Below are 15,947 nucleotides of genomic sequence, written 5' to 3' on the forward strand. Positions count from 1 at the left end.
TAGGAAAAATATGTAAGCAAAAAATGTGGTCATGATGCCCTGTTATGGGGGAGGGGGTCTGCTGCTGACACTGGTATTGGAGTAATGTCCCCCAATTCTGTTAATATCCTCCATCCTGGTATGTATGGCTCCTCCTTCCTGGTATAAGGGGCCCCCATCCCATCCTGGTATACCTGGCCCTCATCCCCATCCTGGTATGCATAGTACCCCTTGAGCCCCCATCCTGGTATGCATGGCACCCCTTGAGCCCCCATCCTGGTATGCATTGCACCCCTTGAGCCCCCATCCTGGTATGCATGGCACCCCTTGAGCCCCCATCCTGGTATGCATGGCACCCCAGAGCCCCCATCCTGGTATGTATGGCACCCCTTGATACCCCATCCTGGTATGTATGCCACCCCTTGAGCCCCCATCCTGGTATGCATGGCACCCCTTGAGCCCCCCATCCTCGTATGCATGGCACCCCTTGAGCCCCCATCCTGATATGCATGGCACCCTCTGAGCCCCCATCTTGGTATGCATGAAACCCTTTGAGCCCCCATCCTGGTATGCATGGCACCCTCTGAGCCCCCATCCTGGTATGCATGGCACCCCTTGAGCCCCCATCCTGGTATGCATGGCACCCCTTGAGCCCCCATCCTGGTATGCATGGCACCCCTTGAACCGCTATCCTGGTATGCATTGCACCCCTTGAGCCCCCATCCTGGTATGCATGGCACCCTCTGAGCCCCCATCCTGGTATGCATGGCACCCTCTGAGCCCCCATCCTGGTATGCATGGCACCCTCTGAGCCCCCATCCTGGTATGCATGGCACCCTCTAAGCCCCCATGTTGGTATGCATGGCAACCCTTGAGCCCCCATCCTGGTATGCATGGCACCCTCTGAGCCCCCATCCTGGTATGCATGGCACCCTCTGAGCCCCCATCTTGGTATGCATGAAACCCTTTGAGCCCCCATCCTGGTATGCATGGCACCCTCTGAGCCCCCATCCTGGTATGCATGGCACCCCTTGAGCCCCCATCCTGGTATGCATGGCACCCCTTGAGCCCCCATCCTGGTATGCATGGCACCCTCTGAGCCCCCATCACGCTGCCTACGAAAAAAAAAAATAAACAATCATACTCACCTCCTCTCTCCTCCAGCGCTGTCCCGCTCTCCTGCCGACACTCTCTCACTGTGTGAGCCGATCATGGCAGGGCGCGCATGGCGTCCCTGCCATGCTCCCTTACACAGTGTGAGACGCTGTGCTGGAATAGTCACTGCTCCCCACGCCGGGACTCTGTGCGTGGGGAGCAGTGACCATTCAGTCTGTTCAATAGCCGGCACCCTGGAGCCGCAGCGCTGCTCCTGCTGCCGCTCTGCGGTCAGTGTGCCTGCTATTAAAGACTATGGATATTCACTACAACCCATGGGAGTGGGTTATAGGGAATATTCATGAGCTTTAATAGCGGGCACACAGACCACAGAGTGGCAGCAGGAGTCGCACTGCGGCTCCAGGGTGCCGGCTATTAAGAAAAATGAATATTCATTGCTATCCACACCCATGGGCGTGGGGAGCAGGGAATATTCATTTTCTTTAGTAGCGGGCATAGCGTAGGCTGCAGCAGGTGGCTGCTGCCTCCGGTGCCACGCTGATCCCCCGCTGCTGCCTCCTGTGCCACCATGCTCAGCCATGTATATAGTATTCGAACTATAAGACGCACCCCCCACTTTCCTCCAAAATTTTAGAGGAAAAAAGTGCGTCTTATAGTCCGAAAAATATGGTAAGTAAAAGCAATAGTGCGTATAAATAACATAGGGTACTTGGTAAACACCGTTTTTGATAAAAAAAAGTGCATAAAAGCCATTCCACCAGCGTCAAGGTGTACACAAATCGGGATGGTCTTAACCTCTAGTGTTAGAACCTTACCATGTGACATCAATGTGAATAAGGGCCGAGCAGGACTGGGTCCCAAATATGGATACCCAGCAAATGGGAAGCTATATAAACATAGTGTCCAGCCTAACCCCTTAGTGACCGAGCTAATCTTGACCTTAACCCCTTCACGAACTATGATGTATAGGTAGGTCATAGGTCATGTATCCCCCTTTGATGCGGGCTCCGGCGTGGAGCCCACATCTTTACCGGCACATGACAGCTGATTTGATTGTGATCCACCCACGGCTGTTAACATCTTAAATGCCACTGTCAAACTCTGACAGCGGCATTTAACATGATCGCGCCGGAAGCGCGTCACAAACCCTACCCATCAGCGCCCCTGTCACATGATCGCGCGGGTCAGATCGTTTGGCATGACAATCGGGGGTCTGCCAAAGACCAACTTTGCTTATCATTGCTGATCTGCTATGAACGCTGGCCCATGACCGGCGTTCATAACAAATGATTTTTGCCACAGAAAGCAGAGCTGCAGCCTTGCTATGTGTAGCACAAGCGATCAGAAGGTTGCAGCTTCAAGTCTCCTGAGCAGACTATTGAAGCAACTAAAAAGTAGAAAAAAAAAGTTTTTAAAAATATTTAAAACATGAAAAAAATATAAAAGTTCAAAACACCTCCCTTTTGACCCATTTAAAATAAAACAATAAAAAAAAACCAGATACTTGGTATCGCTGCATTCAGAAACGCCCAATCTATCAAAATATAAAAAGAATTAATCCGATCTGTCAATGGTGTAACGAGAAAAAAAATAAAAATGGCTGCAGTTTTTTGGTCGCCGCAACATTGCAATAAAATGCAATAACAAGTGATCAAAAAATAGGATCTACCCCAAAATGGTATCAATAAAAACGTCAACTTGTCGCGCAAAAAAATAACTCTTCACCCAGCCCCAGATCTCAAAAATTGGAGACGGAAAATGGCACCATTTTTTTTTTTTTACAAACTTTGGATTTTTTTTTCACCACATAAGTAATAATGAACCTATACATGTTTGGTATCTACGAACTTGTAATAACCTGGCGAATAATGGCAGGTCAGTTTTATGATATAGTGGACATGGTAGGAAAAAAAACAATTGTGGAATTGCACTTTTTTTTGCAATTTCACCGCACTTGGAATTTTTTCCCCATTTTCCAGTACACGATATGGTAAAACCAATGGTGTATTTAAAAAGTACAACTCGCCCTTCAAAAACAAGCCCTCATATGGCCATATTGACAGAAAAGTAAAAAAGTTATGGCTCTGGGAAGAAGCGGAGCAAAAACCGAAAACCCCAAAATGGAAAATCCCAAAGTCGTGAAGGGGTTAATGACCTGGCCAAATTTTACGAATCTCACTAGTGTTACTTTTTGTGGTAATAACTCTGGAATGCTTCAACGGATCCCACTGATTCTGAGAGTATTTTTTCCTGACACATTTTACTTCACGATAGTGGTAAAAGTATTACAATTTTGACAAAAATGTTTAAAAAAATAATTGCAATTTTCAGACTTTCAATCTTTATATCCTTAAACCAGTTAGTCATGCTGTACAAAATAATTAACTAATAACATTTCCCATATTTCTACTTTATATCTGTATCAATTTTTTAAACATCATTTTATGTTGTTAGGATGTTATAGGGGTTAAAAGTTTAGCAGCAATTTCTCATTTTTTCAACAAATTTACAGGGAGCTATTCAGATTTCAATGGACTTTGAGGGAACTATATGTAGGAAACTCCCCAAAAGTGATACCATTTTAAAAACCGCACCCCTCAAATACTTCAAAACTGCTGGCAGGTTTTTTTTTAACCCTTCAGGTGCTACACAGGAATTAATGCAAGGTGTAATGAAAAAAATTTTTTTTTACCTCAAATGTTCCTTTAGCCTCAATTTTTTTCACTTTTGCAACAGTGGACTTTTCCAAAAAGTGGACCCCACAGTTTGTTACCCACTTTCTCACAAGCACAGAGATACCCCACATGTAGTCAAAAAGTTCTGTTTGGACACACGGCAAGGCTAGGAACGGAAGAAGCAATATTTTAATTTTGGAACACAAATTTGTCTGACACAGATAGCGGGCACAATGTTGCATTTGCAGTGCCCCTAAGGTGCCTAAACAGCAGAAATCCCTCACAACTGACCCCATTTTGAAAACTACACCCCTCAAGGATTTTATCCAGGGGTATAGTGAACATTTTGAACCCACAGGTAAGACATAGAATTTGATAACATTAGGTCGTCCTATTGAATGTCGTCATATTGTCATTTTTTTTTCCGTAACTTTTGAAAAAAACATAACTCTAAGCCTAACCCTAAACCTAACCCTAACCTTAAGACAAACCATAAGCCTAATCCTATTGCCAAAGAATGAAAGAAATAAAAATGATAAAATAAAAAAAATAAAAAAATGTGATCTGATGGGGATGACATGAGGGGGATGATCAAGGGGGTGCACAGCGAGGCACAACCCAAGTATTGTCCTTTTTACTAATTATTGGGCTTTTGATCACTGTGATAGGGTCTATCATAGTGATCAAAAGTCAGGAACCAATAGGAAAAATTCCTGCGGAAGATCTCGGCGGGCACACTGTGCATGCGCCCACCATTTTGCTTCTTGAGGAGGGCCAGGGGATGGCGGATCTGGTACTAAGGTACCGTGGTGGTTTGGGGACACTATTTCTCTCTCCTCTGACATATTATATGATGTCAGAAGAGAAAGTAATGATTTTTACACCGGATTTCCCTTTTTTTTTTATGTGATCGCCGTTATTTATTGAAAAATGTCAATCACGTGATCGGGGATCGGAAAAACCAGCCCTGATCATGTTCTTCAGGGTCTCAGCTAAAACGGGGATATGGGAATAAGGCCCCATAGCGGCCGCTGTTTTAATTCGTATCGGCGGTCATTAAAGGGTTAAAGAAAGAAAGGCCACACGCTTACCTGCACTAAGTGCAGAAACCTTAAACTTAACTGAAAAAAAAATTAACTAAAGTATAAGTTGGTATGCATGCAAATAATGGAAGTGATGATATGGCCCCACAAAGCCGTGATCTCCAGATCATCGATTCTGTCTGGGATTTCATGGAGAGACAGAAGAATTTGTGCAAACCTACATCCACAGAAGACCTACTATTCCTCTCACCTCTCTAATGGTTATCTGCCACCTGTCAGTCATGATTTAAGCTGCTGCTATTCCATTGCATCATCTCATTGTGTGACCACAGTAGCCATTACTGGCCACATAAGTGAACTGTCAATTTCAGTAATGTCAAGATGCATGTCATCGCTGCAGCACGCAGCAACATAAAGGAAGGCTGAGAGGGAACCACTGGTGTTCATTTTTAAGGTGAGAACATTATTTTTGCCAATTTAACCTTGTAGGGACCCAGTGCTGATGTTTTGCCCTTGGCTTTAACTCTGCACTGTTGTAAATTTGCGGCATGGAGTTAAAGCTTCTGCTCCTCAAATCTGATGCCTGGCTGTCCGACATATCTGGGAACTCTATGGAGAAAGCAGAGGTGGTTTATTACTGCTTCTGTATTCTTATGTTCACTACATAGTACACAATGAGTGTTATGTACTGTACATAAGCATCAATAATTCTGTAGGATTTTGTGATCACATCGCCGGGTGTCTGCCAGTGTAGCAGAACTGCTGGATCTTAGCAGGCCCAGATCAGCCCCATCAGTGACTTATTTCAATGTAGTGGCTGTTTTTTTGCTTTAACTGGGGTTGTAATGGATGCCTCAGTTACAGTGGAACAAAAATCTAAACATATAATGTATCTACACAAACCTAATCGCCTGGAGAGTTCATTCAATAGGCTATTTGGAGTGGAACATGAACATGTTCAGCTTTTTCTGATATTTGCGTCTCAAAATATGTATATAAATTGTCTTGGTAGCCCCTCCAAGAAGAGCTAATTTTGGATTGAGATACAAATTATCTCCAAATCTGCTATTTTTGGTTCAAATTGGGTAAATGAAATAAATACGATGCATTGGAGAAAGAAAATAACACACAGCCAGTGTCTGAGTGTACAATTCTTGTCTGCCCTCAGATCCCAAGCAACAAGTATTTATTACACCCCCAGAAGAAAGGGGATGGCTAACATTACCTAACAGAGAAAGTATTTTAATTGAAAATAACAGTCGTCCTTGAAAGCTAGCTCTGTCCAATTAACTATACAATACTTTAAAAAAAAAACAGAGGAAAGCATAACAGAAACACAGCTCTATACCTTGTGTTATCGCTTTTATGAATAACACTTAGATTTAATTGTCTAAAGTAATAATCAAAGCAAAGTATGAATATTTACCATAACAAAAGTATACAATAATTTATAGGTACCCCAAATCTGTGCTAAAAAATTATATAATTTGTTGCACATATAACGTCATGAGGCTTTGTTTTATCAGTGAAAAAATAAAATTATATCTACATAAAAGTGTAGAGGCTAAAACAACAATTTTTTTTTTACTAAGACCCTTTCAGGCCCAGACATTAATAGGTTAAGTCATATTTAATACTTCGGTATATTGGATATCATTAAACTCATAAGTATATCGTAGTGTTGAACCGTATTGGAATGGTGTATAGGTGTATTGTCCCTAGGGACCCACTGACATGTATATTAGGGTACATTGAGGAAATAAAAACAGGCAACATGACCAAAATAGCAATTGCGAGATTATTGTTTATTGCCAGAAAATTGATGGCAAAATATTGGATTAGAGAGGAGCCCCCGTCCAGACGCGAATTCATTGCCCAAACGAACTATATAATTCAACCTGAAAAAAGTATTTACACCAAGAGGAATAAGCAGGAATACTTCCATAAATTATGGCAGCCATGGTTGGATAGGATCAATTAGAGTACACCTATATATACTACTGTAGAGTAAAACTCTTGGTAAACTGCATGGCGGAGTGGAGAGGGAAGAAGGAAAGAAGAAAAGGGGAAGAGAAGGAAAGGGAGTAGGGGAAGGAAAGAAAAGGAGTAAAGTAGGGAAGAAACGGAAAGGAAAGAAGGGGGGAATAAAATAAAATAAAAATAAATAAATAAAAGAGAAAGAAAGGTCTCCATGAGGGGGGGGGACTTACTGTAATATTGTAAAACGAGTATTGTCATGTAATATCTGTTCCAAGTTTTGTTATGTTTAATAAAAATTTATCTGATTTAAAAAAAAAAAAAAGAACCTCATAAGTATAAAAGTATATCTAAAATTAACAGAAGGCAATGGATCAGATTTCTCAAAAATATCAATTAATTATCTGTAATTGGATTTTATTTATTTTGTCAAGAATGTAACATCAAGAAACCACATCAAACACCTTGATCTCTTATATCATAACTTCAGTAGTATACTATTTTTAACTGTACTTAAAAACTTTTTTAAATGCTTTTTACCTTATAGATTGGAAATAGTGCCAAAACCTTGGAAGAAGTCTTTTTTGACAAATTACAACTTCATCAAGGAAAATTTGAACTCAATGAACCCAACAATGGCTGCTGTTTTGGATTTATGGCATTCTTCATTCATGTAAGTAATTACAATACATCTCTGCCTTGGTTATCTTTTCTTTTTTGATGTCTTGTAAAGTGCGCATTAAAGGGGTATTCCCATCTCCAAGATCCTATCCCAATATGTAGTAGGCGTAGTAGTAGTAGTAATAATAATAATATTAACATTATCAAATACCTCCAATTAGAAATGTAGTATAGTTTTTCTGATTCGCTATGTCCCTTTCCTCACGTGCAAGCATTGCAGGACATTAGGTATCCATGGTTACGACCACTAGCAACTAGCTAACTAACTGTCACTAACTATATCAGTGTTCGTAACCATGGATACCTAAGGTCCTGTATTGCCTGCGCATGAGGAAAGAGACATAGCAAATCAGCAAAACTATACTACATTTCTAATTGGAGGTATTTGATGATATTATTATTATTACACCTACTACAAATTGGGATAGGGTCTCAGAGATAGGAATACCCCTTTTATTTATAGGGCTTCAATTTTGGCTAAAAGGGGTGTACAAAACTACATCAAAACCGCACTGTCTGTACAGCCATTGCCAGTAAGGTGCAGTTGTTGGTGCTTTTCTTTATTTTTAATGTACATTTTTAACTTTGTTCTTTTTAATTTCCAAAGGCAATTACGTCTTGTTGATACTGATGAATTTCACAACCGCCAGGAGTCAATGGAGCTATCCATTTTCCAAAATCTTGTTATGAGACATATTGATTCTGCCAAGGAAAAATTACTTAAGAAGTAAGGAATATAAATGTTACTGGATAATTTGTTCGCCTATTAGTCCACTTAACTTGCCAGGGTCATACTTTTCCAATACAGTTAGAAGAGGGGTACATAAGTATGTGAATAGACTGATACTCTACAGTAAATAGGAAAGCTCTCTTTTCTTTTTAATCTATTGAGAATTTTAGCTTTCATTGTACAGTATGTATATATATAAATGTATATGAATGTGTCTGTGTGTGTATATATATATATGTGTATGTATATATATATATATATATATATATATATATATATATATATATATATATATATATATATATATATATATATATATATAATATATATATATATATGTGTATATATATATATATATATATATATATATATATATATATGTAGCACCCCGAGGGCTCGGCTGCTACAGGGGTATTGCACCTCAAACCAGAGGTGTGATATTCCACTCCCGGGTAAGGATGGAGTGTGGACCAGGACTCAGTAAGCTGCATGCACCACACACACCCCATTTCCGAGGGACAGCTCAACGGTGCTCCCACTAGACAGAAGTGCAGGCACGACAGCATCTGTCCCTGGCTGGAGTGGGGCGGGGGGAGGAATACCCAGTGGTGTAGGAGCAGATAGGGGTGGGTTTCTGGGCATAGGTAGGAGCCCATTGGTTGCAAGTCACCTGGGCTCGGGTGTTAGAAGGAGGTATAAAAGGTGGGCACCATCTTAGAACAAGTTCAGTTCAGAGAGGAGGAGAAGAAGACAGGAGTTCAGCCAGAGAGGGCTGACTAGGAGCTGTGGCTCAGTCTGGGCCCAGCTCCAGAGGCAGGCCTGGAGTGGAGGCCTGAAACAGCAGAAAGAGAGAGGAGAAGGAACGGAAAGGAAAGTAAGAAAGGAACTGGAACAGAGAAGAAAGGAAGCAAGGAACACAGAGAAAGGCCCAGAGACACGAGGACAGAAGGAACCCCATATGCCCAGGAGATACAGGGTGAAGGGTTGGCAGAACAGGGTACCGGAACCCAAATTGGTGGAGGCAACAGATTCCTCAGCCAAAGACCGGAGGTTGTTACCACATCTTGGTGCGACCCCTCACTACATCCACCAGAAAGGCATACCGTATAGGGTCAGGGAAACCGGGAGAGGTTTCGCCAACAGAAGGCCCGAGGAAGCTGGACAAAGGTGGGTCACTGGTGGGGACGGCCAGAGAAGGGTAGAGAAGGGAGCCCTGTGCCACGCTCTGGAATTACCTGGGAGTTGACCGAGTCCCTTGCCTGGTGGACGCAGCACGGCTCGGGCAGTCATCGCCTGCAGCATTGACATGAACAACAACTGTGAGTAAAGCATTGAAAACTGCAACCGCACGTCTCTGTGGTTCCTCGCACCATTAGCGCTGGGACGCTCACACCATCACTCCCATCATCTCTCACATTAGCTGCCCTGAGGCAATACTTCTCCCGTGGGGAGTTATCCCATACTCGGCTGCGCAAACAACATCAGCCTCAGCGGTCGGCAGCGCAGCGGCGGTCCCCACTGACCGCAATCCACGGGTGGCGTAGTCGGACATTTGCTATACATTAAGACTGCCACTGGTTTGACCACCCTGGGCACGGACCGGGTCACCGCCACACGGAGACTACAACTCCCAGCATTCTACAACAGGCCCGGTTCCGGGTTCCCCTGCACAACACAGGCCCAGGGGGTGCGTCATATACATAACAGTACAGACCAAACGTTTGGACACACCTTCTCATTTAAAGATTTTTCTGTATTTTCATGACTTTGAAAATTGTGCATTCACACTATATATTTCATTCAGTGATATCTAGAATGTGGTATTTCAGTGCTACCTTTATTTTTTTGAGCAGTGTATATGTGTGTGTGTGTATATATATATATATATATATATATATATATATATATATATATATATATATATATATATATATATATATATATATATATATATATATATATATATATATATATATATATATATATATATATATATATACACATTTTATATAATTATTAGTGTTGAGCGAATATGTTCTATTAACCTTTTCACCGAGTATGCTCGGGCCGAGTTCCGAGTATTTACAGCTGCTCGGTGATAAGGTTAAATCGCTCCCTGTGCATGATTTGCAACTGTTAGACATTCCTCCCATGTAATAAAGCTGTCAGTTGCAAATCATGCACACGGGAGCGATTTAACCTTATCACCGAGCAGCTGTAAATACTCGGAGCTCGGCTCAAGCATACTCGTACAGAACATACTCGCTCAACCCTAATAATTATCTATGTATACTTTGGGGGAAATACGTATTTGATCCCTTGCTGTTTTTGTAAGTTTGCCCACTGACAAAGACATGAATAGTCTATAATTTTAAGGGTAGGTTAATTTTAAAATTGAGAGATAGAATATCCCCAAAAAATCAAGAAAATCACATATAAATTAGATTTTTTTTTGCATTGAGAAATAAGTATTTGATCCCTCTGGCAAACAACACTTAATACTTGGTGACAAAACCCTTGTTGGCAAGCACAGCAGTCAGTTGTTTTTTGTAGTTGATGATGAGGTTTGCTCACTTTTCAAGAGGATTTTTGGTCCACTCCTCTTTGCAGATCATCTCTAAATCATTAAGATTTTGAGGCTGTCGCTTGGCAACTCGGAGCTTTAACTCCCTCCATAAGTTTTCTATGGGATTAAGGTCTGGAGACTGGCTAGGCCACTCCATGACCTTACTGTGCATCTTTTTTAGCCACTCCTTTGTTGCCTTGGCTTTATGTTTTGGGTCATTGTCTTGCTGGAAGACCCAGCCACGACCCATCTTCAATGCTCTTACTAAGGGAAGGAGGTTGTTGGCCAAAATCTCGTGATACATGACCCCATCCATCTTCCCTTCAGTACGGTGAAGTCTTCATGTCCCCTTTGCAGAAAAGCACCCCCAAAGTATAATGTTTCCCCCACAATGCTTCACGGTTGGGACTATGTTCTTAGGGTTGTACTCATCTTTCTTCTTCCTCCAAACACGGCCAGTTGAGTTAATGACGAAGAGCTCAATTTTTGTCTCATCTGACTACAGCACCTTCTCCCAATAACTCACAGAATCATCCAGGTGTTCATTGACAAACTTCAGACGGGCCTGCACATGTGCCTTCTTGAGCAGGGGGACTTTGCTTGCACTGCAGGATTTTAAACCTTTAAGGCGTAATGTGTTACCAATGGTTTTCTTGGTGACTGTGGTCCCAGCTGCCTTGAGATCATTAACAAGTTTCCCCCGTGGAGTTTTAGGCTGATTTCTCACCTTCCTCATGATCAAGGATACCCCACGAAGTGAGATTTCGCGTGGAGACCCATATCGATGTCGATTGACGGTCATTTTGTATTTCTTCCATTTTCTTACTATTGCACCAACCGTTGTCTCCTTGTCACCCAGCGTCTAACTTATGGTTTTGTAGCCCATTCCATCTTTGTGCAGGTCTATGATCTTGTCCCTGACATCCTTAGAAAGCTCTTTGGTCTTGCCCATGTTGTAGAGGTTAGAGTCTGACTGACTAATTGAGTCTGTGGACAGGAGTCTTTTATACAGGTGACTATGTAAGACAGCTGTCTTTAATGCAGGTAATGAGTTGATTAGGAGCATCTGACTGGTCTTTAGGAGCCAGAACTCATAATGGTTTGTTGGGGATCAAATACTTATTTCTCACTGCAAAATGCAAATAAATGTATCAAATTTATACAATGTGATTTTCTTCATTTTTTTTTTGATATTCTATCTCTCAATGTTAAAATTAACCTACCCTTACAATTATAGACTGTTCATGTCTTTGTCAGTGAGCAAAATTACAAAAACAGCAAGGGATCAAATAATTATTTCCTTCACTGTTTATATTTATATGTCGAACATATTGTATATATAGTTCCTACAAATTGATCTATGCATATAGAACACATGCTAAATATGTATTACTTTGATCAGAACCATGTTTGTATTATGCAGTATTGGAAAACAAATAAGCATTTCTAACATTTTCTTAGGAAAGTTTTCACTTTTGCTAAGAAAAGTTTTATTTTGTCCTATAGTCTATTCCTATTTTTCATTAAGATACCATGCAGGAGAGTGTATTTCCCAAATGTTGTGTTAGGTTGAATTTAAACACAATGTTTCAATGCATTTTCGGTAACATGGCATTTTTTTCTTTTGCAAAGACTTCTCTATGGTGCTTCAGAAACACCTAAAAAATCTATGAAGAAAGTGTAAACAGATAAAAATACCATCAAAGACGCTTGTATTACATATGTCTTAAAATAGTAAAGGTGAAAAAAGTTGCAGAACACGCACTTTGGTGCCCATCAAAGTAGTTTCGCCAGAATTTTTCAAACTAGGATAAAAATCACGTTTATAGCGAACCTTTCATCAGGATCAGGCATGTTAAACTAAAGATATCGACAGAGTGGTGGTTCTTTAATTATCTTTAGAAGTTTGTGTGCAATAAGCTGTTCGTTCATCGGGGGGGGGGGTCCTGGAGCGGGACTGTAGATAAGGTCTTTGGCTCTGCTTTGGCCCCTCAGCTGCTTCTGGTGTCTGTATCTTGTTATTGTTTTTAATTTTGCATCGGCGCCGCAAGAGGCGCCTGCGTACATTGACCTCGCAGTGGGCTTTAGGAAAATGGCGCTGGTGTTGGCGCATGCGGAAATTTAGATCTCGGCTCCATGACGACTCGAGATCTGAATCTGCGAATGTGCCGCCTCCGGCGCTATTTTACCGAAGACCGCCAAGAGATCAATGTGCGCATGCGCTACCACAGCGGCATTCTGATGAAGCCCACTGCGAGGTCAATATGCGCAAGTGCCACCCTCCCCTGTTAAGACCGCGCCGGCACAAAATTTAAGACCGTAACAAGATACTGGGACCAGAGGCAGCTGAGGGTCCGGAGCAGAGCCGAAGACCTTGCCTACAGTCCCGCTTTTGGCCCAATCCGATGAACGAACAGCTTATTGCACACAAACGTCTAAAGATACTTATAGAGCAACCAGGCAGCTGATTTCCACAGTTAAAGTACCTATTAAGCCAGTAGGACAGCTCCTTTATACCCATACATACGTTTAACATGCCTGATCCTGATGACAGGTTCTCTTTAACATCTGCTGAGCTGCTGAAAAAGAAGTCTCTTGCTGTGATATTCCTTGAAGGTTCTTTACTAACCACTCCACGTTTCAACATTAAAACACTTTGAAAAGTCACAAAATTATGACTTTTTGTGCTTTCACACCACTTTCAACCATCTCTACCAAAGTTGATGTAGCCGGGGAGAAGCCTGACTGGAGTAACATTTATGGCAAGACACCTGGAGTAGCATGCCACTGATGAGATGCGCAAAATTAATTGACGCGTGCCTCTTAATGAAATTGAGGCATCTTATTCCTGCACACCCATCATTAAAATTGGTGTACGAAGACCAGTCTAAATGAATCAAGGCCAAAGTCTTTATAATGCACCCCCCCAGTTTAGTGCAATAGCTGCCTACACTCAAACACATTAGAAAAGGAGAAAACATTGTGACTGTTCTTGCAAACATTCTGCCCATCTATTGTATATATTTTACAAACACGCACTCTCCACTTAAATACACTACTCAAACTATGATATAATATCATCACAACACAGTCTGCTCACCTGCATATTGTCACACGCACTGCACACTTGTACACACATACAGTTCAGTCATGCACATAGGCACTTACACACACTCCAGTCACACTCATAGAATCATAGAATCATAGAATGGTAGAGTTGGAAGGGACCTCCTGGGTCATCTGGTCCAACCCCCTGCTCAAAGCAGGATTCACTAGATCATCTCAGACAGATGTCTGTCCAGCCTCTGTTTGAAGACGTCCATTGAAGGGGAACTCACCACCTCTCGTGGCAGCCTGTTCCACTCATTAATCACCCTAACTGTCAAAAAGTTTTTTCTAATATCTAATCTGTGTCTCCTCCCATTTAGTTTCATCCCATTGCTTCTAGTCTTTCCTTGTGCAAATGAGAATAAAGATGATCCTTCTACAATGTGACAGCCCTTGACATATTTGTAGACAGCTATTAAGTCTCCTCTCAGTCTTCTTTTTTGCAAGCTAAACATTCCCAAATCCTGCAACCGTTCCTCATAGGACATGGTTTGCAGACCAGTCACCATTCTGGTCGCTCTTCTCTGAACTTGCTCCAGTTTGTCTATGTCTTTTTTAAAATGTGGTGCCCAAAACTGTACACAGTATTCCAGATGAGGTCTGACCAAAGAGGAGTAAAGACCGATAATGACTTCACGTGATCTAGACTGTATGCTTCTGTTAATACATCCCAGAATTGTATTTGCCTTTTTTGCTGCTGCATCACACTGTTGACTCATGTTCAGTCTATGATCTATTAGTATACCTAAGTCTTTTTCACATGTACTGTTGCTTAGCTCTATTCCTCCCATTCTGTATATGCTTTTTTCATTTTTATTGCCCAGATGTAGTACTTTGCATTTTTCCCTGTTAAAAACCATTCTGTTGGTTGCTGCCCACTGCTCCAGTTTATTTAGGTCTTTTTGAATCCTCTCTCTCTCTTCTCTAGTATTAGCTATCCCTGCTAGCTTTGTGTCATCAGCAAATTTAATCAGTTTACCCTCAATTCCTTCATCTAAATCATTGATAAAGATGTTGAACAATACAGGTCCCAGGACGGAGCCCTGCGGTACCCCACTTGAGACATTCATCCAGCTGGATGTGAAACCATTTACAACCACCCTTTGAGTCCGATCACTAAGCCAGTTATGAATCCACCTAACAGTTGCCTGGTCCATTGCATACTTGGTCATTTTTTCAATAAGGATGATGTGAGATACTTTGTCAAATGCTTTGCTGAAGTCAAGATATACTATATCTACAGCATTTCCCTGATCCACCCAGTCAGTGATTCTGTCATAGAAGGAAATTAAGTTAGTCTGACATGACTTGTTAGTTACAAACCCATGCTGACTCTGGTTAATCACTTCATTCTTATCCATGTACTTACATACATGTTGTTTAATAATTTGTTCAAAGATCTTTCCTGGTATAGAAGTCAGACTCACCGGCCTATAGTTCCCTGGGTCCACCTTCTTCCCCTTTTTGAAGATAGGAACAACATTTGCTCTTCTCCAGTCTTCTGGGACTTCTCCTGTATGAGTGTACACTCATACACTCATACACTCTGATCACATACACACACGCACCCCAGTCAGACACATACAGCTTAATCACACACATACACACACTACACTTACACACATATACACATACTCCAGTTACACACACACCCCAGTCAATCACTTATTATACACACACACATCTTGTATACACTTCAGTCACACATTGTACACCTGCACACACTCACGCACAATGCTCACACACACAGTTAAACACAGACATCAAACATCTGTACATACTCTAGTCACAAGCACTGTACAACTGCACACACTACTGTAATGCACACATACACTTCAGTCACACACGCACACTCCGTTCACACCCGTATAGTTCGGTCACACACGCATGCACACACTACAGTTACAGACATATACACAAACTTCAATTACACACACACACCCAGAGTCCAGTTGCGCACACTCCAGTCAAACACACAGACAAAACACATTTTACACCTGTACACACTCTACTGACACACTGTGTACCTACACACACTCCTGTAATATATACATATGCTTCAGTCACACCTA

General features: G+C 41.7%; 1 protein-coding gene across 1 annotated transcript in view; it reads left to right on the forward strand.

Annotated features, from left to right (window-relative positions):
- The window catches only part of DNAH7 (dynein axonemal heavy chain 7), a 505,238-nt gene that overhangs the window by 77,586 nt on the left and 411,705 nt on the right, over positions 1 to 15,947 (forward strand). Inside the window, exons 8-9 of the mRNA XM_073647873.1 lie at positions 7,338 to 7,463; positions 8,079 to 8,198. Coding sequence (XP_073503974.1) covers positions 7,338 to 7,463; positions 8,079 to 8,198 — 246 coding nt within the window. The remainder of the gene's footprint in view (positions 1 to 7,337; positions 7,464 to 8,078; positions 8,199 to 15,947) is intronic.

This window comes from Phyllobates terribilis, unplaced genomic scaffold (genome assembly GCF_046119375.1).
Source record: "Phyllobates terribilis strain yellow unplaced genomic scaffold, ASM4611937v1 Scaffold_9__5_contigs__length_417890890, whole genome shotgun sequence".
Taxonomy (NCBI): Eukaryota; Metazoa; Chordata; class Amphibia; order Anura; family Dendrobatidae; genus Phyllobates; species Phyllobates terribilis.